Source organism: Corella eumyota, chromosome 1 (genome assembly GCF_963082875.1).
Source record: "Corella eumyota chromosome 1, kaCorEumy4.1, whole genome shotgun sequence".
In the NCBI taxonomy this organism is placed as follows: Eukaryota; Metazoa; Chordata; class Ascidiacea; order Phlebobranchia; family Corellidae; genus Corella; species Corella eumyota.
This window is the reverse complement of record NC_137490.1, coordinates 13,734,993-13,759,366: the sequence shown is the minus strand read 5'-3', so window position 1 is coordinate 13,759,366 and position 24,374 is coordinate 13,734,993. Positions and strand designations below refer to the sequence as shown.

Genomic DNA, 24,374 nt, shown 5'->3' with positions numbered 1-24,374 from the left:
TAAGGCTCTATACTTACGCCTAACAAAATTTGGTTTAATTCACACTACGTATTTAAATAATAGGAATTTCTCGAAACAGTATTTTGGGTAGGGCACGCCCGTTTGCCAGGAAATAAAAATAAATGTGAAGAAACATAAAAGTCAGAGCCCAAGTCATCGTGCGTTCACCAGTGCAGAAATTTAATACAGAAAGGATCTGGGCATAAAGGTGATGGTTTCCCGACACCATTGTGTATATAAACTTATATAGGGGCATTGTCAGCTAACAGGTGTTTCACATATTTGGCAGTTAAATTTTTTTTAATTAAAATTTACCTCGTAGAAACGGTAATAAAACTACATTTGTAAAAAATTAATGTTACAACTGCATATTGAAACTAAAGTTAGTTTTAATGTTACCGTTAGTCAGATTTACTAGCAGCAAATATAATTGGTTTTATGTGTAATGTTGTATTACGTGTAATTCGCAAACATTAAGTGAAACTTAAATCACGAAAGGAAATCGTCTCTACCATAGCTTTACCCGAATATAACCCGTAGGTGGATACATAAACAAACTTATCACCAAATCTGTTATGGGTAAATAAGTCTACTTATTTATCAGCTTATCAGAATAAACATATATCTTTATCAATCTTTTAAAGGAAAGATGACGTCATTATCTTAAAACAAAGTGGCTGTTTGCGGTTTACCCTTAACGACTTTAAGCAGTTAAGGGTAATGGCCACTTGGTAAGATGTTTTGGTTATAAAAACCTTGCAGCTAATACTAGACAGTGGATGTGAATCACAGCCGGCACTGAATCACGCGGTTTCAGTTTTTGTTAGCAATGAATAGTAATCTGTTTTACTTAGTGAATGCTAATCCTTAAGTTGACTTAATTATCAATGACAAATAGTGGACTGATTGACAAGTTACATCACGCTTAATATTATCAAAGCGGAGAGAGTGCGAGAAAAAGGGATCGCATTGACTTGTCATATAAAATAATATACTTGTTTTGTTACAGTTAAGTTGCTGTTTCGGCATTAGGATAGTAAGGTTTAACTGTAAGTCCCAACTCAACTGTTGAATTTTATTGGAAATTAAGACGATGTCTTCACACGACAGATACAGATATTTCAAAGGAGTACTAACGTGCTTTCTGATTAACTTGGCCACCTACTATTGCAACGGATATGAAAACAAAGGTAACAAACATTGAGAAATTTTAGATTATTTTATAAATTATTTACGAAGTCGACTATTTGCTTTACAAAACCGCTTGTCTAAAATCGGTAAAAATTATTTACTTTTGTCGTAAGCCAAAAAATTCATTGAATTTACATATATAAAATCGACAATTTTTTTTTAGAATATATATTTTTTTTAAAAGAATATTTAAACTTTTGGTGACCTAAATATGTTTTATATTGCACTACGTTATACTTACAACTCGCCAAAACGTGACGTTTTATTCCAATGTAAATATACCTTTAAGTAAATAAAAGCTAGAATTATTCATTATAAATGTACTTAAGTGATTTCGGTTTTTATTGAAAGTGCTTTTGCAAATAACGGGCACTTAGGCTTATATGATCGTATTCGTAAAGGCAAATAAAACCTTTTTGCTTCATCAAAGAGAAAATCATCTAAAATTTTATAATACATCGTTAATTTGTTGGTTTGTTTAAAATAAGAATGACTAATTGGAAAAATCACATTGTCATAAGACGGTTATTCAGAGTTTTGTTTTTCTTACGAAATATTTTTATTGGCGATTTTAGTATATTGACCCCATAAACAAATATCTTTCTGGCCGTGAAGTTACGTAACTGCTCGTTTTAATATTGATTCAACGATTTAAGGTATAATTTCATGCATCATATTACTAGAATTCGGAAATTGCTATAATAAATGCAGTATTTTGTCCGAGTAAATTGTCGTCCAATAGCCCGTAAATTTTTCTCGTAGTTATGCCTTTCACGTTTACATTTATTCTTAGACAACTATGAGTTAGTTATTACAAAATCACCCAACTACGAACATTACCCGTTAAGAACACAGTGCCGTATTGTCGTTTTATTAGTTTCTACAGCGGTGTTACCAGACAGTTAATCGCATGGTCTATGATCAAATCTTCAAGTGCGGTTTTAAAGCAAACCGCATGTAAAATGACGTCATTGTCTTAAACAAACGTTTTGACTTGCATAAGGCAAACAAAATGACTTTATTACGATTGTATATTTATTTTAGAGTAATATTGTATATTACATGTTATATTGCTGCCCATAAAAATCGTGAGCCTGCTTTTTCTCTTGCCGCACCCATTTACACTGGAATGGCACAATTTTTTCTTAAGAAAGCAAATACAATAGAGTGTTTACTTATGGTCGAAATAGTGGTTGTACCAGCCCGAATTATAAAAGCAAAAATCTACATTACGACTTTAACGAATAACGTTTATTTTGTAAAATAAATATCAAGCCATAATGGCCTGCTCTGATCTTTTGAAATGACAAATATATCCGGTGGTGAAGTTATAGATAGATTTCTTTGTAAGATAAACGTATACTGTAAAGTTTTAAATGTATAAGATGTATTTATTTAGTTATCACCATGCGAAAATTGAAACTTTAAAAATCGATTTATTTTTCTACTGAATTGTTGGTTGATATACTATAGTTAACTTTGCACGTTTTAGTCGTTGGTTTATTAGCTACGTTCCATTCCTTTATTGACATTTTGTGGAATTAAGACTATTAGCAAATGTTCTAAGAAAAGTATTTTGGTAAAACTAATCACCCAGACAACATGAAATATCATTAACCGAAACATTACTGTATTACAACACAGTTTAATTAAAAAAATAAAAATTTAATTTTAACTAAGTGTTGTATGGCGTAATATGCAATGACAAACTTATGTTTTCAGCCCAAAGTGACGTGGTTGCCTTATGGCCTGATTTTGATACGACATTCGATATTCGAACTTTTTACCACGACCAGTTAGATGACAAACTCTATATTGGAGCTGTCGATCGAATTTACGTTTTAGACGCCTTGAACGTCTCGAACGTTCTGGGAGAGGTAAGTTAACGGTTTCATCTTTTCACACATCGAAGCAATAAAACAGAAGTAATCTGTAACCGAACACGCTAACAAGTAGCTTTAGTTCTTAAGTTTCAAGACCCCTTTGATTGATGTGTGAAAGGCTGTTTAAATCACTTTAAGTCATATTATATATAGAATTTTTCGCAATGGTTAAATATTTGATATGTTGTGATTTCAGATAGTTTGGACGCCCTTGGACGACCAAGTGGAAATTTGTAAAAGTTTTAAATCGGATGAGGTTGGTTGATTTAAAATTTTTAACCTACACATAATTGTAAAACACCATTTCTGTTGAACCTACAAACAGACCACACACTTTATTTAAGACGCCCCCACGGGAGTTATTGTAAAATTAATCATGTTCCATGAACTTCTTATTGGCAAACCCTGAATAAAATTTTGTTAGGCTTAATTTAACCGATATTTAATTTAGTATAACTTAACCTTTATAAAGCACTACATGTTTGTGAGGTTGCATTATTTTACGGAATTCATTTTTCTATGACCAACTTTTTAATAAAACTTTTTTTCTATAAATATAACATTGAACACGTAAAATTTGTGCAATTAAATTACGTGCTTCGTTTAATTAATTAACTTTTTAACAATTTTTTTTGCAACATGCTATACTACGTTGCAATGGAATTTTCTAAACATGATTTTGCGTTTTTTTCTACAAAAATTTTCATTAGACGTTTTATACTACGACATATTATTTTAACCCAGTTATAATACTTTAATTTACATTTTAGATCGTATGCCAAAATAACGTAAGAGTTCTACAGCCTGTTAACAGCACTCATATGTACACATGTGGAACGATGGCTTTCAATCCAACTTGCTGCTACTTACACAAAGAGGTTCGTTGAACACGTTTTTTGTAAATATTTGGCTTAAGAGCAAACATATGCATTTCACCGGCGTCGTGACCTAAGAAAATGGATTCCAAATTTTAATATTGGCATGTTATTAAGTCTATATTACCAATGCCCAGACTTAAAAACGATCGACAAGTTATAATACAGACAAAACGTGTGATCCGTATACGAACTACTTTTGCATGCAAATTGGGTCTGTGTGTATATGGGTAATTTAAAACGTATTAAGGCTATGGGGTTTTTATTAAGATTGATCATTTTTTTAAAAAAATACCAATTTTTAATTTAAAACTTTGCCTAGTCTGCGCAAACTTGGCCATCTATCACAGCATATGACGTCGTCCTTTATAAATGGATTACGTCATTGCAAACAAATTACGTCATTGTAATTATGCGTTCACTTTCTTGTGGGTTGAAAGTGAATAATAACACTCCATGTGGCTTATGGTCTTCCATGGGTTTTAATAATTCAACAACCCGTTTTAGTGCTTTTTAAAAGCACTTTAGAATAAGGTATAAACTAGAACTAAAATCACTGCCGAAGAAAATCGATTTTTACGCGGTAGGAAGTTGGCAAATTCTCCTTAAGTATAACCTGTTTGTTTGTTTAATCTCTGCAGAGTTTTACCCTTATTGAAAGTACAGCACAGCGTGGTAAATGGAAGATTTCAAATAATCCCTACGCCACTCTGTCGTCTGTTATTGCCAGTGAGTCAAATTTATGTAAATTTGTATGTTATGTTAAATTACATGTTAAGATTTCGTCTTGATATAGCAAATAACATTCTTAAATGTTAGGCAACCATGATATGGTACATACGTGTGCCTTCATCGTTAACTTGTCTTTTAAGTCATTATGTTTTTGATCATACTGTTTAAATTGCTGCTGAGTCACTGGTATGCAAAAACTAAACAAAAATAATTAACTATCAATAGATGGCTTATTGTTTACTGCGACACGAGGAAATGCAAGGGGAGGTAGCGACGGAGTTATTTCAAAATCGCTCAATACATCTAACTTGAGAACGCCAGAACGCGACGATTTTTGGCTAAATGGTAAGTGATTATGACGTCATAAAAACATGATATGGTCTTGTTAAGTAAAAGTTATGGAATGAAATTGTTGATGTTAAGCAAATTGACAACGAAGAAGGGCGTGTATCTTTTAAGCGACAAGGCATTTCTGGATTTGTGGTTTAATTTACATAAAATTTAAATTACAGGCAACTGTAAGTTGGTATATCTTGTTAATCTACAAAACCAAGCCTATTTTCATATGTATTTTACATCTGCTAACTTCAGTGCACAATCAACAGAAAATTTTGTTGATCAACATTTTACAAGCATCAATTTATATTAAAATACACCTTTTCCAACTTTGCTGCTTTTATTTAGAACCACATTTTGTTGGAATTCATCACCAAGAAGAGGAAAGAAAAGAAGACGACAAGGTTTTTGTATTCTTCCGCGAAAAGGCGGAAGAATTTCGACCCCACGAGTTTGGAATGTCAACGAATCCGTCCCAACGAAATATAGTGTCAAGAGTGGCATCAGTGTGCGTTGTAAGTAACAACTAATAATTTTACCCTCTTTAAGGATAATTAACACAACAAATACCCCTAAAGTACCCCAACCCAAATGCCACACTCCCAATCCATTCGTTCGGGTTGATATCCCAAGGGTTAATTTACCAAAAATATTTTTAGATTTCGTAAGAAGTTTTAGGCTTGACAACGGAATTGTGACATTATACTAAGGTTTTTTAAACAACCTTCGCTAAAATACAGCTATAAGTTGTACCGGTTTTACAATACATGTGGTTAAATTTAACATTCCAAATCGTCGTGTTTCTGCTTAGAAAACTATTTGGGTGTGTTTCAATTTCGATTAAAAGAAAGCCTGATAACGTAAACGGTTAAGAAGTTTAACACACATTTGAATTATAATGGTCTACATTGTATTACTTGTTATGAACAATTCTGTGTTATACCACGATATATCGAAAATTGTTATCTGGGCGATTGGGTAAATTGTCATATAAGATTATATGATTTGGTGTTTATTTATTTATTTTCGTAATTTAAATATTTCCCCGATCTGGTGCGGAAAGAATAGACCCATTGTTGTATAGTCTGGCCTCAGTGGCTGCAAAATACGTTTATTATTTTAACACAACTATTTTCGAGTAATAACGTCATTGTTTTTTTCGCCTTAATTCGAATGCCTATTTTTTGTTTATGAAACATAAATTTTGTTTTCCGAAACCAAAAAAATGTTTTCTAAACAAAGTAACTTACCTAAAGCATACCCAAAAGAAAGATCAACTTTTTTTTATTTAATTTTTTTTTTTTATCTCTGACCCGTTTATTATCTACTATAAGAATGGTGTTATGATTTTAATCTAATGTAACCAAAAATTAGGGTTGCTGTTGCAATAAGTTATGTGGATTTTGGAATATTTAAATACCTTAAACTAAACAAATATTGTTTTTTTGTATTTAATTGTGTTAATGTTGGTTTAGAACGACGAAGGTGGGACCGGTTGGGTTTTGAACAAAAAATTTGCGACGTTCGCGAAAATGTCAATCTCGTGTGTTGTAGCAGATAAAAAAGGAGATATTTCGATTCGTTACGACAATTTAGGTAAGTTCCGTTTTCGGAAATTAAAATAAGTAAACTAATCATTAAAAAATGCGTAAAATTGTAATTTTGCTGGACTTGTATTTGATTGCTAGGTATTAAAATACGCTTAACTTAAAGGTTACTTTTATTATCGTCATGAAAAATCTCATCCTTATTTATTTAGTTGGGACATATGTGATGGCCAATAAGGCTGATAGTCGAAATCCAACCCTCTACGGGGTTTTTAACGGACCAGAGTAAGTTAAACTTAAAATATAAAAAATAGAAAATATCATAAATAGAGTTGTATAAATTATTTTATATTATTCCTGCTATTTTTTTACAGAAATTCAAACATGGGATCTGCGGTATGTGCTTATTCAATGGACGATATTAAAGAAAGGTTACAAACAAACGAATACTGGAATCAGGAAGGCCAGTACCCTATCAAAAAAGTATACAAGACTAAGTTCGGTCCCGCGCCCGGAACTTGTGTGCCCGATACTACAAATCTAAACCATAACAGGTAGGTCTTTATAAACTTTTTCATTATTTTGACATTTATTTAAAATCAAATAGCGTAAACCTTGAAATTGGACATTTTTAGTAAAAAAGAACAAAGTGATTTGCGAATTGCACATAAAAGTATTTCCTAAAATTAAATTCACATTTGGGTGCTCATTTTCGGCTAAAACACAATTTGAGTTATTCTTAGATTAAATTAGCAATATCTTTTTCATTACACAATTTTCTGTCTATTTCGTGTAGACTGCAACCTTTTAAAACTGTTTCGAGAAATTGCTAAATCATTGACTTAATAAAACAAGCAATTTCTAGTAACTAAATACTTTAATAACTTGCAGAAATGCTAGAAATATAGAAATCAAATTATGGAGTTCTAATTTGGCTAAAAATAGTTTAATTAGTTGTCCCATTATGTTATATTTTACACCCCTTTCACGATGTTTTTTGCTACAAACTTTCCCAGAAAAATCATTTCGTGTAATGGGGTTGCAACAGTCTCTAATTAATGTCTAGGTTTTATAAAAACGTTGCATGATCTAACACGGATGTAATATTTGGGTCCTTAACGTGTCATAAAACAACACTTCGTGTTAATTGGAAAAAGAGAATTTGTCCCCTTTTATAAATGTCGAAAATTTGTCTTTATAAATTCAAGGCCTAATTTATATATATATTTTTTTTTAGACTGACGTTTAGCAAAAACCACCCAATTAAGTTTGGAACCATTTTCCCCCGACATAACACGCCCTTATATCGGTCATCAGGTGTTGAATATTCTCACATCGCTGTAAGAAATAATCCAGCTCGTACCTCAAGTTTTAAGGCTGATACAACAACTATTTTTTTGATAACCAGTAAGTTTTTTTAGGCAAAAGTTCATATCAAATAGTAATGTCTTAGCCTCAATATCAAATAGTATTTTTACAATTGCTACACAAATTTTAAGTGGTTAGTGAAACCTTTATAAACCGTTGGTACTTTTATAAGGTAATAAAAACTTTTTTTTTTCAGGTAATGGACTTATGTCAAGGGTTATTAGGTCTCCTGATGTTCCCAATCTAGAATGGACCCTCCCCGACATTCAGTTGTTTAACGTGAGTCCTTGAACAATTAACATTTTACAATAGGTTTATTACAAGGAAATGTATAGGTTATTAACTTGTTATATGTCTTATGTACGTATTTGTGTTTAACCAGAAATTGATAATAATAATAACACTTCGTTCATTAACGCACGCTATTCCGTTAATTGACCAATTATAGTCATATTAACAGTAACTGACTTAGCTTTAAATAGTCAATATTTATTTTAACCTTATTTAGTTTATCGTATGAATTGTTCTTAATTATCAATTACACAATAGAGCGATGTGTTGTATCAACTTTAGGATGTTTATGTTATGGACTGTAAGCGCCAGAAGTGTTATTGATGAAAAGGTTATCGCTGTTTAATGTACTCAAGTTGAAATATTAAGATACCAAAGATTAGTCATCCTTAATCGTTCGAAATACAATTTCTATTATTATCGATTTCGTATTTCTTTTCACTTTTGCTTTCTATTTGACATTTCGATTTCAAAGGTGAAATATAGGAAGTACCAAATCTAGTAATCTGACATTTTGAAGTTCCTATGGGTAAATAATAATGAGAATGGCAAAGATTTAAATGGCAAATTGCTTTTATAAACCGTTCGAAATGGTTTGGTAATCACATCACGATACTGATTTGAAACCTTTTTTTTGCATCTTTGTACTATACATTAGAACCCTATGCGTAAAAAAGTCAACATCACAAAAACACTTGCTAGTCCTTAAGTTGAAGCTTGTAATCATATACTTTTATAATACAGACAAGCAACGGTGATGTGGTACAAAGCATCTCAATTGGGGATCGATATTTATTCGTAGCCACCAATTCCACTCTTTTACAAGTTCCGTTCTCAGTGTGCTCCATTTATCGCTCGTGCAGTACGTGCATGGAGTCACGTGACCCATACTGCTTGTGGGATCCAACGAAGGGATGCAAATCAGTTTACGATTCTTCGTAAGTTTAAAAAATTGGCCAACTAATGACCCTGTAAACCTTATGTTTTTTAAGTAAATATGGAAATCAATATTTCAGTATAAACGTAATACAGTTTAAATAAAACCAAATACCTGATTTAACAACACATTTTCAATACCTTTGATGTTGCATTATTTTTTCTAGACCGTAATGAAATAAAAAAAACGGTTTATTTTATTTAATTTATTTATAGTGGGCAAAGAAAAGATCAACTAAAAAGGATGTCAAGTTATGCGACCTGTGCCAGCGAACCCGATGAAATTGACCCAGGTAATAATAAAGGCAAATAAATGGCATTTTTGTGCAGAAAAAATCAAATACAACTATAAATATTTTACCGTTTACAGTCGAGCAACTGATGAACGAATTGCGCTTAAACGCTTCAACTGCTGAGTTCAACTACCAGGCCGTTAAGCAGGAGTTAGAAATTAAAAAAATCAACATAGTCGAATTGGAGAATTTACTTTTGCAATGTCATACGAGCACGCAGGGAATGAATCAGACTATCCGAGATTTTGCAAATATGTTAACCGAAACGCAAACTGCTCTTAGAGATAAAATCGAAGAATTTAATAATTTGAAGAGTGACAACAATGGATGTGAAGTAAAGGCTTTTTGGGCATATAAACAAACAGTTAAAGCCCAAGAACAGTAAGTAATATTCTAAGAATCATGTTTAACGACATTTTTTTTCGAAGCTGAATAGGTAAATTCAACATAAACCAACATTTTTTGATTAACAGTTTAAGATATCAGCGTATGAATATTAACTTTATTAACACAGGCTTGAGCAAGAGAAGCACCAAGTAGAACTCCTCAAACTGAAGCAACGTGATTTTGAAATATCTTACTCCGACTGTATAACAAAATTAACCAAGGAACAAAACGAGACAAAGCAATTAACAAAGGAACTGCAAATCAGTTCCTCGAAATTGAATGCTGCTGGCACCAAACAATGTAAATCTTTAATGACAAGGTCTGCCAAGTTAACAGAAACCAAAATTGCAGGTAAGGCTGGAATGGTGATTTTTTTGTTTTAATTTTTTGTTTTGTTCAAGTTTTTTATTTTTTGTTCAATTTCTGACGACGGTGAATCAGTAGATCAAACTCATATGGTGGTCACCTGTTTTAAAGCGTTTTAAAGCATTCAAATTTAACTATAGAAATCATGAATAATTTTTGCAATTGTTCGACGGAGCAAAATGTGCATGGTAAAATAATATGGGCCTTCTATTACCATTAGTCGTTGGACATAATATTTGGCCATACACTAAATTACTTTACATAATTCCATTCCTTTGAGTTTATTTTTGTTATTTCAATAATTTTATGACATTTTGCTCCGTTACTGCATGAAATGGTTAGCTTGCTTTCTACGGTGATTTCCTGCATGAACCTTTTTCTTTTCAGCCCTAAAGCACGAGAACTCAAAGCTTCATGGCGCTATCAATAAGATAAAGCGAAGCGAACAGTTTGTCCGAGAGATGGCGCGCGAAGAAGAATGCCTACGAGAGCTCGAAGGCACTAAAAAAGACATAGCGCAACTTGCCTATATTAATCAAAACCTTTCGCGTAGAGCTTCACACTTAGAAAAAAAACTTAGTGACAATTCAAAACGCATCAAAAGACTACGTTGGTTACATAAGCGCCATGGTATGTAGTATTACAACTGGTGTCTTCTGTCCAAGTAAACTAACTTAATTTGCTAATCGCATGCTTATTTATTTTACCGAGGTGGTTATTTTTTTCTTATTCTAAGTTGTTTTCATTTATTTGTATAGTTAGTTATCGTGATAATTCACAAAATCACTCTAATCCTACAAGCCCACAAAGTAAAACCTACCACTACTAACAGGTTTTAGAGGTCAGCAAACATGCGAACACAACGGTTGGTTTTTGTCAAACAAAACTGGAAACGTTTTTGCTTTAGGCAGAGAGAGGTTTAATTACACAGACGCAGTCGAGCATTGCGCTAATTACAATTCCAGATTGGCTGTTTTCCGCAATGCAGAAGAAGTGAGGTAAGAGTTTGTAAAAACAATTAATCAGTTTTCACTGTAAATTATTTCTATAAGTTATTTTAAACCTTTACATAAAAAAGTTGTTGTCTTAAATTAAGTAGCACTTTGCAATTTAATCTAAAAATAAAGGCCTACTAAATGTTGCCTATTTATTTTAAACAGTATTACATATTAGTAAATTTAGTTGTTTTAGTATGTCTTAAAGGCAGATGCAATCTATTTTATTCAATATATTTCAAGGGCAAATACGACATCAAAATATATAAATTTCGACATGTGTTTAGATATATTCACAACGTGATGAGAGCCTTTACCCCCAACGCTTACTTTTGGATTGGTTTGATCAAGTATAATAACGGAACTCTTAAGTGGGCTGATGGTACTCTTATGAACCAAGGCGATTTTGAAAAATTCCCGAGCAGCCAACTAAAGCGTTTGAGAAATAGGTAATTATTTATTTTTTAAAGTAAAATCGGTTAAAATACACGGTATCAAAAATTTAAAGCACGGTATACGTAAACAACTTAAACTTGATTATTTTAAAGGGATGAAACATTTTGTGTCGAAATATCACCAAGTCAAAGATGGTATCTTATTCCCTGTCAGCGACCAAGAAGAACGATATGTGAACGACGTAAGTTAATTTTTAAACTATTTAATATAAATTAAAACTATTTAATACAAGATCATTTCTGATTTAACTTTCCATTGATTGTGTTCAACACTACTTGAACGTAGTTATATATTTAGACGACTCTATTGGAAAAAGCAGGGTGGTACGACATACCACCGTACAGTTGTTACCAGATTTGCCCAAACCCAGAAGATTAAATGGTAAACATTAAGTTATCGTTTAGTTTTAGAAATTAAACGGTTTACGTCGATAAAAAAGTTGGAAAAGTCAACTTTAAGGTGCAATATAAACCCGTGGGTTAAAATCTTCAACGTTGAGCGAAAATACAACACGGCCTTTAAAAACTTGCAAAATGTCATTTAACGCAAGAATATTATTTATTTGTTTTCATAGTTTTATTTTTATAACGTTTTTTTTGTAAAAGAGGTGATTAACATATATATACATATAAATTGCGCACTTTTTAAGCTTTTGTTGATACTGCCCATTATTGTGGATTTGTATTGTATTGAAATTTGTAAACATTTTTTTGAATTTAGCTTTATTATATCTATAGGTTACGACATCGGCAAATTCTCCAAAATTTATTTCTAAAATAATTTTTGATATTTCATTCTTCTGCCTATTATAAATTTAGTAAATTGTTACACCCTTAAAGTTGTATTTTAAACTATTAAGTCCTTGCCCAATGTTATCACGCGGAATTGCAATTGATTTTTTATTTTATTGTTAAACTATGTATGTAAAGAATTTCAAATATTGTAAATTTTTATGTTTTTAATATAAATATGTTCGGTTAAGATTCTGTGTTGAACAAAATTATACAAAGATAACAGTATTGCCTGTTCAAGAGTTGTAAAAATAATGGGTTGCTAAAAAACACAAGTTTCAGTACAGGTTGAATAGTAAATAATATGACTCGACTTAAAATAATATTTTGTTGGTACAAAATTACCAAAATTTGCCTTTTATAAGTTGTAAAAAAAAATAAAGGGTAAAAAAATAAATTTTAACTTGTTTTAAATTTTTTATTGTTCAAATTATTTAATATAGTATAGTTTAATGAAAAAGAAAAAAAAAATAGTTTAAACAATTAAGTCTAAACTAACAGTCTAACTGTAAAAAATAAAATGTTTTTCGAAAATTGCTAACTCATACCGTAAGAAATAATTAAAAAAAATATATATACCGTTCTAAGTATTTTACTTTAAAATATTTTAAAATTCATAATCTATACGGCGTAATATAAAAAAAGGATTGTGTATAGTAAATGGCCTGTAACCGTTGCAGCTTCATTGCTAAGTGAAATAAAAACAGAAGATACCGCAGTAAAAAATAAAACAATAAAAACATTATTCAAACATAATAATTTTAGACCAAAACAAATGTATCGCAATATTATTTTTCTGAGCATAGAATATGAATTTACGCATACGTTGATAAATGTCTAGTTTGTAATAATATGAAACCAAGTTTAATGTAATGTGTTTTGTGTGTGAGAGCGTGTGTGATTTCGAGTGCACTACAAAGTTATAATCTGTCACTAGCGGCAACGACGTCATAAGATGGGGGGTCACTGCAATCACTTTCTTTCGTTAAGTCATCACCTGTTTTAGGCGATCGATTTGAAACAGTTTTAAGCACGGCGGGGGGATCCGGGGAGTAGGATTCGAACCTGGTATTGCTGGTCCCAAAAATTTTTCCGATTTTGCCGCAATAAGTATTTTTGCTGGTGTTATAATCGACGTGATTTCGACGGAGATTTGGAGTGGTTAGAAATTTCCATCTCTGAAAACGAAGAAGTGCAATTCGCACAAGTTTAGAGGCTTACATTTAAACTAATACTTGCTGTACTATAAGGTCACTGCATTGACCAAAACCTAGAACGATTTAGAAATAAGGGACTTTTCTATTTAACGATATACAAGTTATGTTACTAAAGCACGGTTTTCGTGTTTTAAAGAAAAGAGCACACTTACTAGTAAGCTAAATGTTTTTGGGGAAACAAACGGTTTTCTAATCGTTGTAACATAAAGGGATTTTAGTTATAAGGTTGCGCTTTATCAAGCGTTATAATATATTTTTTTAATTCTAAAAGACAAATGGCTATATGCAAAATATTGATTCACAAACTTACTTCTACAAAAGTTCCTGGTGTGATAATAAAACTGTAGATGGCGTACAATGGTATAAGAAGCATGGAACTTAACGCTAAAACCCATCCAATAGCAGTACCCCACTCAGGGTATTCATAAACGTTATTATACACTAGAGGTTCGAATTTAACCATCGCATATATAAAAGTACACTAAAAATTAAAAAAAATGTCTTACTAACAAGCAGTAAAAGCAGTAGAATATATCCTAGCTGTTGAAATATATATTGATTTTTTCAAGAATTTTAATCAAATACTATTTATTTGGTTTAGCTTATACTTAGTTATTTAAAACTCACATAAATATATAATATTTAGGGTTCTCTTTTAAAACAACAACAAAAATACTTACAGTAGTTAAAAGAGGTGTCCCAAAAATCCAAATATATTTCATGATAGGTATGGGACGATAACCAATCATAGCTGTTATATTCCTCCACATTCGTTCCGCACCTTTTTAACACAAGCATATTACTTAAATAATGAGTTAACCCACAACAAAAGAAGGTCTTTTACAAACTATAAAAGAACCATAAATGTATTTATTCAACATTTAACGAAAATAAATTCTCCTAAGATTTTATTTATGCAAAGTCTTAATATTTTATGAACAAATTTACCGTATATCCAACCAATGGTAAAGGTTTCAAAGAAAGCCACCCACAAAAGACAAACCCCGCTTGCGGCGTAATAATCAAACAGTTGAAAAACGTACATACCACCCTGAAAATCAAAAAAATATGAATTAATATTAATTGTTTAGTATTTTACATATAACTAAACTAAAAAATGTTATAGTCATGTCTACATTTTATTAATTTGTTGAGTATTGGGCAAATTATCTTGGTTTTTATTAAGTAATCTAACATTGAATAAATTACTGGGTTTTAATCAGCCGACAAGAAAAAAACGCTATAGATAATTAAAAATCAATAATTAACGTTGTTAAAAATTTCTTTAAAAATATTGCAGTTGTGCAACAACAAAAATTCTATGGAATATCAATAATTGATTTTTCATTTTTTTGAAAATTAAACTTACGTTAGTGACCATAGTCAAGCCGACTAAATATGAAACTCCACACGTGGCGGCGATGAAGAGCTCTCTGTTATAACCTCGACGAAGTTGTTTGGGAAACAAATCAACAACTGACGTGATAAAACCTTCCGTTTCAACAAACTAAATAAAAAAGTGTAATTGTTTTAGGTACATGAGGTGGTTGTTAAGAAAACTACATGAGGTAGTTTGTTAATACATGCGGTAGTTGTTAAAATTTTTATTTTTACGCCTTTAAGTCAATTTTAAAAGTTAAAAAGTAGAGAAGTTGATCACGATTCAAGTTAGGCAATATAAAATTTCTCTTAAATTGAACTTGGCATTTAAGCACATCAGCAGCGTTTAGATACACAATAAGGAAGTGTTGTGGGATCTGTTTCCTGCTGAGGATATATAACCACCGTACGCCCAACCAGAAAGTCATGATGCGGTAGTTTCGCGGAATAAAAACACAATTTTCCCGAAAAAAAAGTCGCACGTGTTTCCTTCTTATCGGAAAATGTTAAATAGTGCAAAAAAAACTCGTGCGAGTGGAAAAATACCAAATATCTTTCAAAAATTGCGAGTGGAAAAATACAAAATATCTTTTCAAAAAATTTTGCTGAGTATGTATGACTAGTATGTTATTTGTAACAGTTTAATTTAACAATTTTTTTGTTTTTCTTTTTATTTGTAAGTGGCCACAAGTAAAAAAGAAACAGAAAACACAACAACATATTGACCATAGTTAAAAATCTTAAATTACAGGACGAAGATTTACTGGTAACTTTCCATTAGGGCGATCACTTAATTATCTTTTGAAATTAAGCTACAAAGAAAGGTGTTTGGTTACCATACTATAATAAAATATATAAAACCTTTTTTTTATTATTAAGAACTTTTAATCATTTGTGATCCATGGCATATTTAAATGATAAAAATTGATTTATTTGTTTTCATTTATCCCTTGTGTATTATTAATTGTATATTCTTTTTATTATTATCATTAAAGCGTAAATTATTCCGTATATCCTTTTTTTGTCAAGGAAACTGCGCGAACTGCGCGCTATCCTATGCACTGTACGTTATACATCATTAATTATTTAATAATGAATTTAACAGTCAACAGTGGAAAAATATTTTTTGACTTTGAACGCAAAAATCAGTTTAAAAAATACATTAGTCAAACGAATAAAGGGGCCTTTTTAAGTTTTATGCAAATAACCAAATTTGATTTTATAACGTGAAAATACGTAAAAGTTCTTAACAAAAAATAATTTTCTGCGCATAACAAGTTTGTTTAACTTAAACTTTTTTAAATAAAATACCAGAAGCATGGATAATATAGTGGCTATTACTCTTTAAAACCCCGCTTCTCATAAAATATTAAGGTCATATACATTAGAGATTCGGCCTATATTAAACACATAATTTACAACCCATTATTAAAACATGTTTTCTTAGCCTACATTCATAAAGCTGGCCACGTAAAATTTTAATGTTATACTTTTAAAACTTATTTGTTGACCCCAAATTATTAACGAGAGATTGTTAAAACTTTTACCTCGTCATTTTTATAACGATGTTAACTTTAACATGACGTCACTCTCTTCCTTACGCAGCAATATAATTTACAATCTATTTAAAAAACATTTAGTAGGTTTGTATAAGAACAATAGGCCTATTGTGTTTCTGCTCAGCATAGTTGGAATGCATTTGTTATTGCGAATTTATGTAATAAAAATATACAATAATGTCTTACCTGACTGTCCAGTCCCAATAATATCAACATCACAAAAAACAGAATAGCCCAAAGTGTTGGGGCCGGCATCATAGTAATAGCTTTCGGGTAAGCTATGAAAGCCAATCCAGGACCTTTAAACATAAAATATTTTAAAGAGAGTGTGAGCAAAAAAAGCGTTACAATTTTTTAGTTAGCAATTGTTTTCCAAAAAATATTTTTAATAACATTAAAAGAAAGAATACCAGATTCTGCGACTTCAGACACCTCCACGCCCTGTTCCTGTGCCATGAAACCAAGTACACTAAAAATAGCAAACCCACTCATGAAGCTTGTTCCCGAATTTAACAAGCTCAGTACGATAACATCCTAAATTGAATAAAGGCATGTTAAAATTTTGATTTTAAATTTAATTTTTTTTGGTTATGTTATTAAATATATTCACATGGAATGTAAAGTATGCCCACATTTTGATTTTAATCATTTCGAAGGCGTTGTTAAAAAGATTATAGTTAAACTTAGTTAACCCTTTATTTATAATTAAATGTAAGTCTTCTTTTATTATAAAACCATCGTTAAATATTTATTTTTAATCTTTGGACTTTACGCACTTTGTAGCAATTGTTGTTATATTTGTTGTAACTTCCCAAGGAAATTAACGCTCCCAAACAAATTGCAAACGAAAAGAAAATTTGAGTTCCAGCGTCGATCCATACCTAAATTAAAAAAGGTGATTTAAATAATTTATATTAACGAGTTTGGTTAATATTAACGAGTTCCTGCAAAGCTATTTTTGGAAGCGATATTTCTTATACATCACAACCTTTAAATAGATTTAAAATAACTGGCCCAAAGGCTTAAAGTTGTTAATAAATTTCCACACATCGATTGATATAAACTGAAATAAGAACTATAAAACAATACAGCATTTTGGATCACTTGTACTTTACGGTTCTCCATAAAATTTAGAAACGCAAATGCAAGGAAGAATTGGCAAGGACCACGAAGTACAACCAATCCATAATAATAACATTTTAAATAAAAATAAAACGAAAAACAAAATTGTAATACAATGAAGAATAAAAAAACAAGGCAAAAACGATATAGATGTAAAGAAAGTACCTGCGGTTCGCCCAATTTTGTGACGTTTGGTTTGAGATAAAATTCAATTCCCTTTGCAGCACCAGGCAAGGTTACACCACGAATAAGAAGGACAATCAACATTAAAAATGGAAAAGTGGCAGTGAAGTAAACAACCTAAGAATCATTTTTAAATTAGCCTTTATAACTGTTTTAGTGATATTGTGTTATTACCAAATATATTTACTTCTGTTTTAAATTTTATCATTTTGTTTCAAAGCAGTATTTATGATATGTTATTTTTGCATTTAATAAACACATTTACCCTGTTTATTTTTAATTAACGACCACTACAACTGACGTTATAGATTACCATCTCTTCACACATGTAAATATTTGTAAAACGATCTTAATAGTGCGTACGCGTACAATGAAATAAACTCTTAAAGAGGCTCAGATTTTTTGTTTCCCTCGAGCGAAATTATATTCCTTTAATAACACGACGACATTTTCGTGCTTACGCAAGTGCATAAGAACATGTAAGATTATTTACCTTTCCCGTCGACTTCACTCCTTTCCATATACAAAAATAACAAACCACCCAGACAAGCAGTAAACACAATGCTAGTTCCCATCTTACTGTACCCACGTCGTCCAAACCGGTTGATATTCCAAGTACTCTACGTCTGTAATGCACAGAATTATCTAGTTATGCTTTTGTAATAAAGACTAAACGTTGACAGACCGCAGATCGGTGAAATTGGGTAAAATCGCCGCGCTTCCGTTTAATAAAGGTTAAAATAGTTTAACAAAAATGGGTTAAAACGCAGAAGATATAATATAGGTTTCGTGTAACTAAATTGCAAAAAGTAAAAACTACAAAATTTTTTTTTCTTAAATAGGCCAATTTTTGGTTTTAGGTCCTATGCAATATTTTGCTAAAACATCCATATGCATATATAACTACAGTTTTAAGAGGAAATAAACATTTGTAATAAAGTCAGGTTTTTGTTACAGGGAAACGGAAGCGCGAACGATTTTACAAAACCACTACAAGGGAAAATTAATGTTGTCAAGATCTTCAGTTTAAATCCGTGTTGCAAAACTGCGCGTCCAACAAATTCACCACGACGACAAAGTTCCCTCCACACAATTGGTCAATTTCTTAGACACGTAACCGGTAAAGGTCACGCGAATGAAGAGCCCGTTATAATTTCTTGCGGAAGGGGGTCAGTTTTTTTAGGGGGCCGATATCGCATTTTTATTGTTTTAAAAGAACGAAAAATTTTATATTTTAATCAAGGCACAATCTTATCTTAACACAACATTTTTAATAAAATTTGGCGCAAAATCGAATTTATTCACGTCGTAAATAATTTTAACGTTAAAAATGAAGCAAAAAATTACTATGGCATTAAATCAAGGTAAGGTAACCAATTTTCGTACAACAATGCGCATAATTTGCAAAAAAGTTTACCAATCCAAATTAGGCAACAAAAAAACGCAACGTTTAATTAATTCAAAACGCAAAGCTGTCAACGCAACATCTATTTCAAAACTTAATGCAACGCAACCGCATAAATGCGCAAAATAAACCCTTTTTAAATATGCATTGATGCCTAAAAACAATAAAACCAACGCTATAAGAAAAATTTTGCCAAATTCAATTACCAACGTTTAAATTTTTTCTTAAGTATAGTATTTGTACCAAATAATGGCGTTTCTGCTTAAAGCTTTACCGTTTTTGTTTCCTATCTCAAAATATTCAACGAACGCTTAAAAAATGTCAAAGCTCGGCGTCAGGTTACAATAACCAACATATGGGCAACATGCAAAACATTATTCTGCGTACGATCCGTTCATCCACTTAACAAATTGTCCTATTGAACATAAGTTTTTTCATTTCCGTTCTACTTAGTTCTTTTCGGCGATTTGCAGCAATGGCCTACCAAGATACTAGAGCCCTTTATTCAGATATTTTAATTTCACTCCCCATTTTAACGCTAGATTGGTTAACCTTGATATGCCACTACTGCCACAAACTGAAGAAACGGCTAGACAACATTCATTAGAATTAGGAAAATAAAAATTAAAAGTGTCATTGCGGAGCTTTTTTAGCGAATCACATTATATTACCATGCAATCAATTAAAAATTATTTGTTCAGTTTAACCACACACTAAAACGCTTAAAAAAATTGCGAGGTTTTTTTAATACTGACTCCCAATATTCGGTCTCGGGCGAAGTCCTTGTCCCGTTGCAAAAGGTGGCGTTGTAGGTGGTGGGAACTGTAGTCAGGAGTTCTGCATAGCTCGAGGTCACGTGATCAGTCGACGTGGATTGTGGCCATGCCGTGGTGCCGTTAAAAGTGTCGTTGGTTTCGGTGAGCAAAGCTCGGAATGAGGAAACGCAGCAAGGCGTGTTCCAATACTGGTCGCACTTGGCCCACGGCAAGTCCAGCGTAAAGCTTTGAAACAAGTAGAACACGGCCCATGCCAATATGACAATGTAGTAAATGTTGAGAAGTGCCACGATCACCATGGACGCGTAGCCGATGCCTGGAACAATTTAACTTTGAACGTAATACAAGGGCCACTTAAACAAAAACCTAAGGGTCCTTCACCGATGGCTCAATGAAGATTTAATTTAACAATGAAGAAAATTTTACTTATTATTATTTAAAAGTGAAAAATGGGAAAATTAGAAACAGTAAAGTAATTAAAAAAAAAAAGTGTTTTGCTATAATCAAATTGTCCTTAAATATAACATTTAAGATTTTTAAATGGGAAAACAAAAGTATAATTAATTTGTTGAAAAAAAAAACATAAAAACATTAGGCACTTACCTCGATAACCTAAAATAGATGAATATACATACACAAAAACGCATAAAAACAGGGAAAACTAAGTAACACTATATAAAACTATGTTTTAAAAACGATTTTCTAACTATCAGTTGATATATAAATATGTCTATATATATCGAAACCGGAAATTTACAACTTAAAATAAAACTCAGGCAAGATTTACATACCGGTAGCTACAGGAACCAATCGCCAGCTTGTCACACCTCCCTCACTCATGTATTGCCCTAGAGACACTTCCAAAAAGAAAATTGGGATTCCTCCAAGCACAAGGAAAATCGCATACGGAATAAGAAAAGCGCCTAAAAATGGGTAAAGCATTAACAACGTAAAAAAGAGGCATTTTCAAATAGAACCAAAATAACAGAGAAGCTTAACTGTACTAAAGTGGCACTATCTTTAAAATACGGTTGCAGTTGGTGCGTTAACTTTAGCAATCAGTTTATTTACGTTAAAATCTCAAAACAACAGTCTTACCTCCCCCGTTCTTATAACAGAGATAAGGAAAACGCCAAACGTTTCCAAGACCCACAAAACCGCCAGCCACCGACAAAATAAAGTCCATTTTTCTTGCCCATTTCTCACGGGGAATAGGAACGTCGACGTCCGAGTCGGTGAGACTTGTTTCTGAAACTTTCAAGTTTTTCTCGTCCTCGAATGCCTCCGTACTCGGCAACGAACTAGTCGCTATTTCAGACATTGGATCTCCCATTTCACCTTCCTGACAAATGGTTGGTTTAAAAGTTAATTTATAGCAAAGGTCTATAAAATAAAATGTATAATAAGCTGTCGACAAATTACAACATCGCTGTAAACTCTATTTCTACAACACTTTTCTAGTTACAACTTCTAAATAAACAAACTAAGTAATTTCACTCCTAAAAGTTAACATTTTATGCTCATCCTTTTAAAAATACGTTAAAGAGACCGCATTTTGACACTTATGACTTTATTAAAAAAAGTCAATATACACCCACAAGCAACCAACGTGTTCCCCCTAAGGCCTGACTGAAAATAAATTTTCGAAAAATCTATATTGATAAATATTTATTTTTAATCGAGTGATATAAATTGTGGTTTAATTATTTACATAAAACCTGCCTATGATATCTCTATCGACTTGTTAATCAACTTTTAATCAATTTTTTTACATAGCTCATGGATAAAATATTATCTTGAAAATCTACGTTGTAAAAACAAATTTACTTGTTGATTAAGCAACAGTTAGAAATTTTTTTTTATTTAAATGTTTTTATTATTCTCGGTTAATTTAACTTTTACAATCTGTTTAAAGTCAAGCAAACTTGCTTGGTCAAAAACACAGCTGCCAATAACAAAACTTCACACGAACGTTCGACGAAAAATAGGAGCTAATATTCGCAGCAAGGTTTTAAAGTCACGACGGCCTAGTTTTACTATGTATGCCCTATTAAACACAGATTTAAACCACCATTAGAAATTTAAGAGGGGTGAAAATATTAAAGGACTTTAACAGCGCACTTTACCTATCAAGTAGCACAATTTAACGATTAGAAATGCAATTGAGCTTTGAAATATGAAGTAGTAGAAAAAAAAGGGGGATAACAAATAAAACTTATTGTTTGATGTGACGTCATCGGTCGCCGTAAACAAGTTGTTATTGTAAAGCAGTTCTACGTGCAAACACTTTGCTGACAAATGAAGCGGTAATAGTTGTTGTTAGCAATTTCGTAACGCATAAAGAGGAATGTAAGTAACGTAATTTTTATTGATGCCACTTTTTGTCGAATCAACATATTTATGCTTTTTTTTATTGCCTTTGACTATATAAAAGTCGCATTAAAAATTTTAACAACGATGAGCAAGAAAGTTTATTAAAAATTTAATAAAGCGTGGATAATAAACTAGTTACATTCTTATATTTAAACTTTAACCAAAATGGTTGGTAATTTCTCTTTTAAATAAAAAACACCTTTTAGTTTGTTATTACTATTTGCAATTTTGCGTTTACTTATTGTCTTCGCTTTTATTTTGAAATAATTTTGTTTGCAAACATTTTTTTCATTAATAAGCAGCATGGTAGCTTTACAATATACACAATTCCTTACCAACGACCTATTATATTTAAAACTCAAGGCATCTGTCGTAGTGGAATTGAAGATGATGTTAAAAAAGAATTATTATTATTCCGTTACGTTAAAGGCAAGTCAGACTATACTTATGTTTATAAACGACACCACGCAATTTTCCTGTTTCTAAGATTCGAGCCTTCAATAAACACAAATAATTTTTAAGCATTAAGCTTATAAGTTTTAACTAGTTTAATGCTAAAAACATTACCGTAGAAAAATCATAATCTCTAGCAAACGCTAACAGTTTTAAATGCAGACAAAGCCCTGCAACTACTTTTAATATTTGTTAAAACTAATAAAAAATTCCATAGGAACTATCACTCACTTTGCCTATAGCCATGTACAATGGAACAATTTTTTTAAAATGAACACTTAAAGAGTTTTTATTTACTTACAGATAGCAGCGCTTTTTGATCTGCAGGTAGCATTTCTGTGTTGCCATGGTTACCGTTGGTAGCTTGGTAGCCTTCCGTGTTATACACCATTGTTCAGTTTACGGCGTTTTGTTTGTCTTTTTAACAGTCTACAAAACCCTATTGATCTGCAATTTAGACAAAGACGTTAGGCTTATACAATTAAACCACATACCTGTTAAATTTGTCAAAAAAAAGGCGGCCTTATATACTTTAATAAAAATTCTGCGCTGTTAAAGTTCGTACCCTTGTAATTTAATAGCATACGCAGTTTGTGTCATTAATCATATTTGTAATGATTATTCTGTATACTAGGGCAAAGTAATACTGTGCAGTCAGCTTAAGTGCATTCTTAAAGTACTGTATTACACGTAAAATCCACCGATTTAATATACGAAATAAACAAGTTTTCCAAGTATTTTATTTGCATTTATAAGCTGAATTTATTACTTATTTATTGCATAATGTTGTTGGGCAGGTCAAGGGTAGTCGGCCTAGTCGTGAAAAACAACATGTTGAAAAAACAAGTGTCACTTAATCCCACCTGTTTATAAGCGTGGGTATGCAAACGAAATATTGCATTATGGGCGAGAACCGAATTTTCCTAAATAGGCATTGAATACAAAATAACAGGAGGAAATAATTTTTTTTTAAATTTTGTCATTCGCTGTTAAACGATGAAAATGACAACTAAGAATACAAATTACTAACTATACTGCTTTTTATAATCACAACTACAGAAAAACCTTAATTTATAGTGAAACTAAATAATTTGCATAAATCTGTAAAATACGTATATAACTAAATTAGGCATCATTGTAGTCGGATGTCGTTTTTATACCCTTAAATGACAATAAATAAAATACAGGCTGTTTGACTTTAATGGAACGTTAAGTGTTCTTAGAATTCAATACATTTCACCATACTCTCGGCAAACAATTTAGTTAAGGGTTGCACGTGTTGGTATGGTATTCAAAGCAAATGAGGCTGAAACTCTAAATAGTAAAAATATTCAGGTAAACTATAAATTGTACTTGACTATAAGCCAGAATTTATATAACACGCGTAAATACTTTAAGAAAAACGTATTTAAGATTTGTTATTGCAACAATTTCTATTTAGAATGAATAATACTAAATT

General features: G+C 31.6%; 2 protein-coding genes across 4 annotated transcripts; one reads left to right on the top strand and one right to left on the bottom strand.

The window, feature by feature from the left end:
• The first annotated feature begins 1,022 nt into the window (after positions 1–1,022).
• On the top strand, positions 1,023–12,773 carry LOC145763409 (semaphorin-3C-like). 2 transcript variants are annotated; one of them, XM_082574850.1, is made up of 21 exons: positions 1,023–1,190; positions 2,914–3,068; positions 3,271–3,330; positions 3,845–3,952; positions 4,591–4,678; positions 4,907–5,026; positions 5,366–5,532; positions 6,493–6,613; positions 6,777–6,849; positions 6,939–7,118; positions 7,802–7,971; positions 8,129–8,211; positions 8,968–9,161; positions 9,376–9,452; positions 9,530–9,833; positions 9,967–10,190; positions 10,593–10,835; positions 11,038–11,203; positions 11,488–11,649; positions 11,749–11,837; positions 11,954–12,773. In XM_082574850.1, exons 1-21 carry the CDS (start codon positions 1,094–1,096, stop codon positions 12,046–12,048), a joined length of 2,976 nt encoding a protein of 991 aa, XP_082430976.1. In that variant the 5' UTR covers positions 1,023–1,093; the 3' UTR covers positions 12,049–12,773. The 2 variants fall into 2 exon arrangements, with proteins under 2 accessions (XP_082430976.1, XP_082430977.1); XM_082574851.1 differs by lacking the exon at positions 10,593–10,835.
• On the bottom strand, positions 12,540–23,375 carry LOC145763410 (sodium- and chloride-dependent taurine transporter-like). Of its 2 annotated transcripts, none has more exons than XM_082574852.1 (14): positions 23,217–23,375; positions 21,188–21,431; positions 20,881–21,012; positions 20,069–20,405; positions 18,402–18,534; positions 17,891–18,025; positions 17,380–17,484; positions 17,014–17,137; positions 16,790–16,902; positions 15,034–15,171; positions 14,613–14,715; positions 14,345–14,445; positions 13,975–14,145; positions 12,540–13,625 (listed from the first exon to the last, which is right to left on the bottom strand). In XM_082574852.1, exons 1-14 carry the CDS (start codon positions 23,304–23,306, stop codon positions 13,368–13,370), a joined length of 2,184 nt encoding a protein of 727 aa, XP_082430978.1. In that variant the 5' UTR covers positions 23,307–23,375; the 3' UTR covers positions 12,540–13,367. The 2 variants fall into 2 exon arrangements, with proteins under 2 accessions (XP_082430978.1, XP_082430979.1); XM_082574853.1 differs by having other exon boundaries at positions 12,541–13,625; positions 21,188–21,427; positions 23,217–23,355.
• Positions 23,376–24,374: the final 999 nt, after the last annotated feature.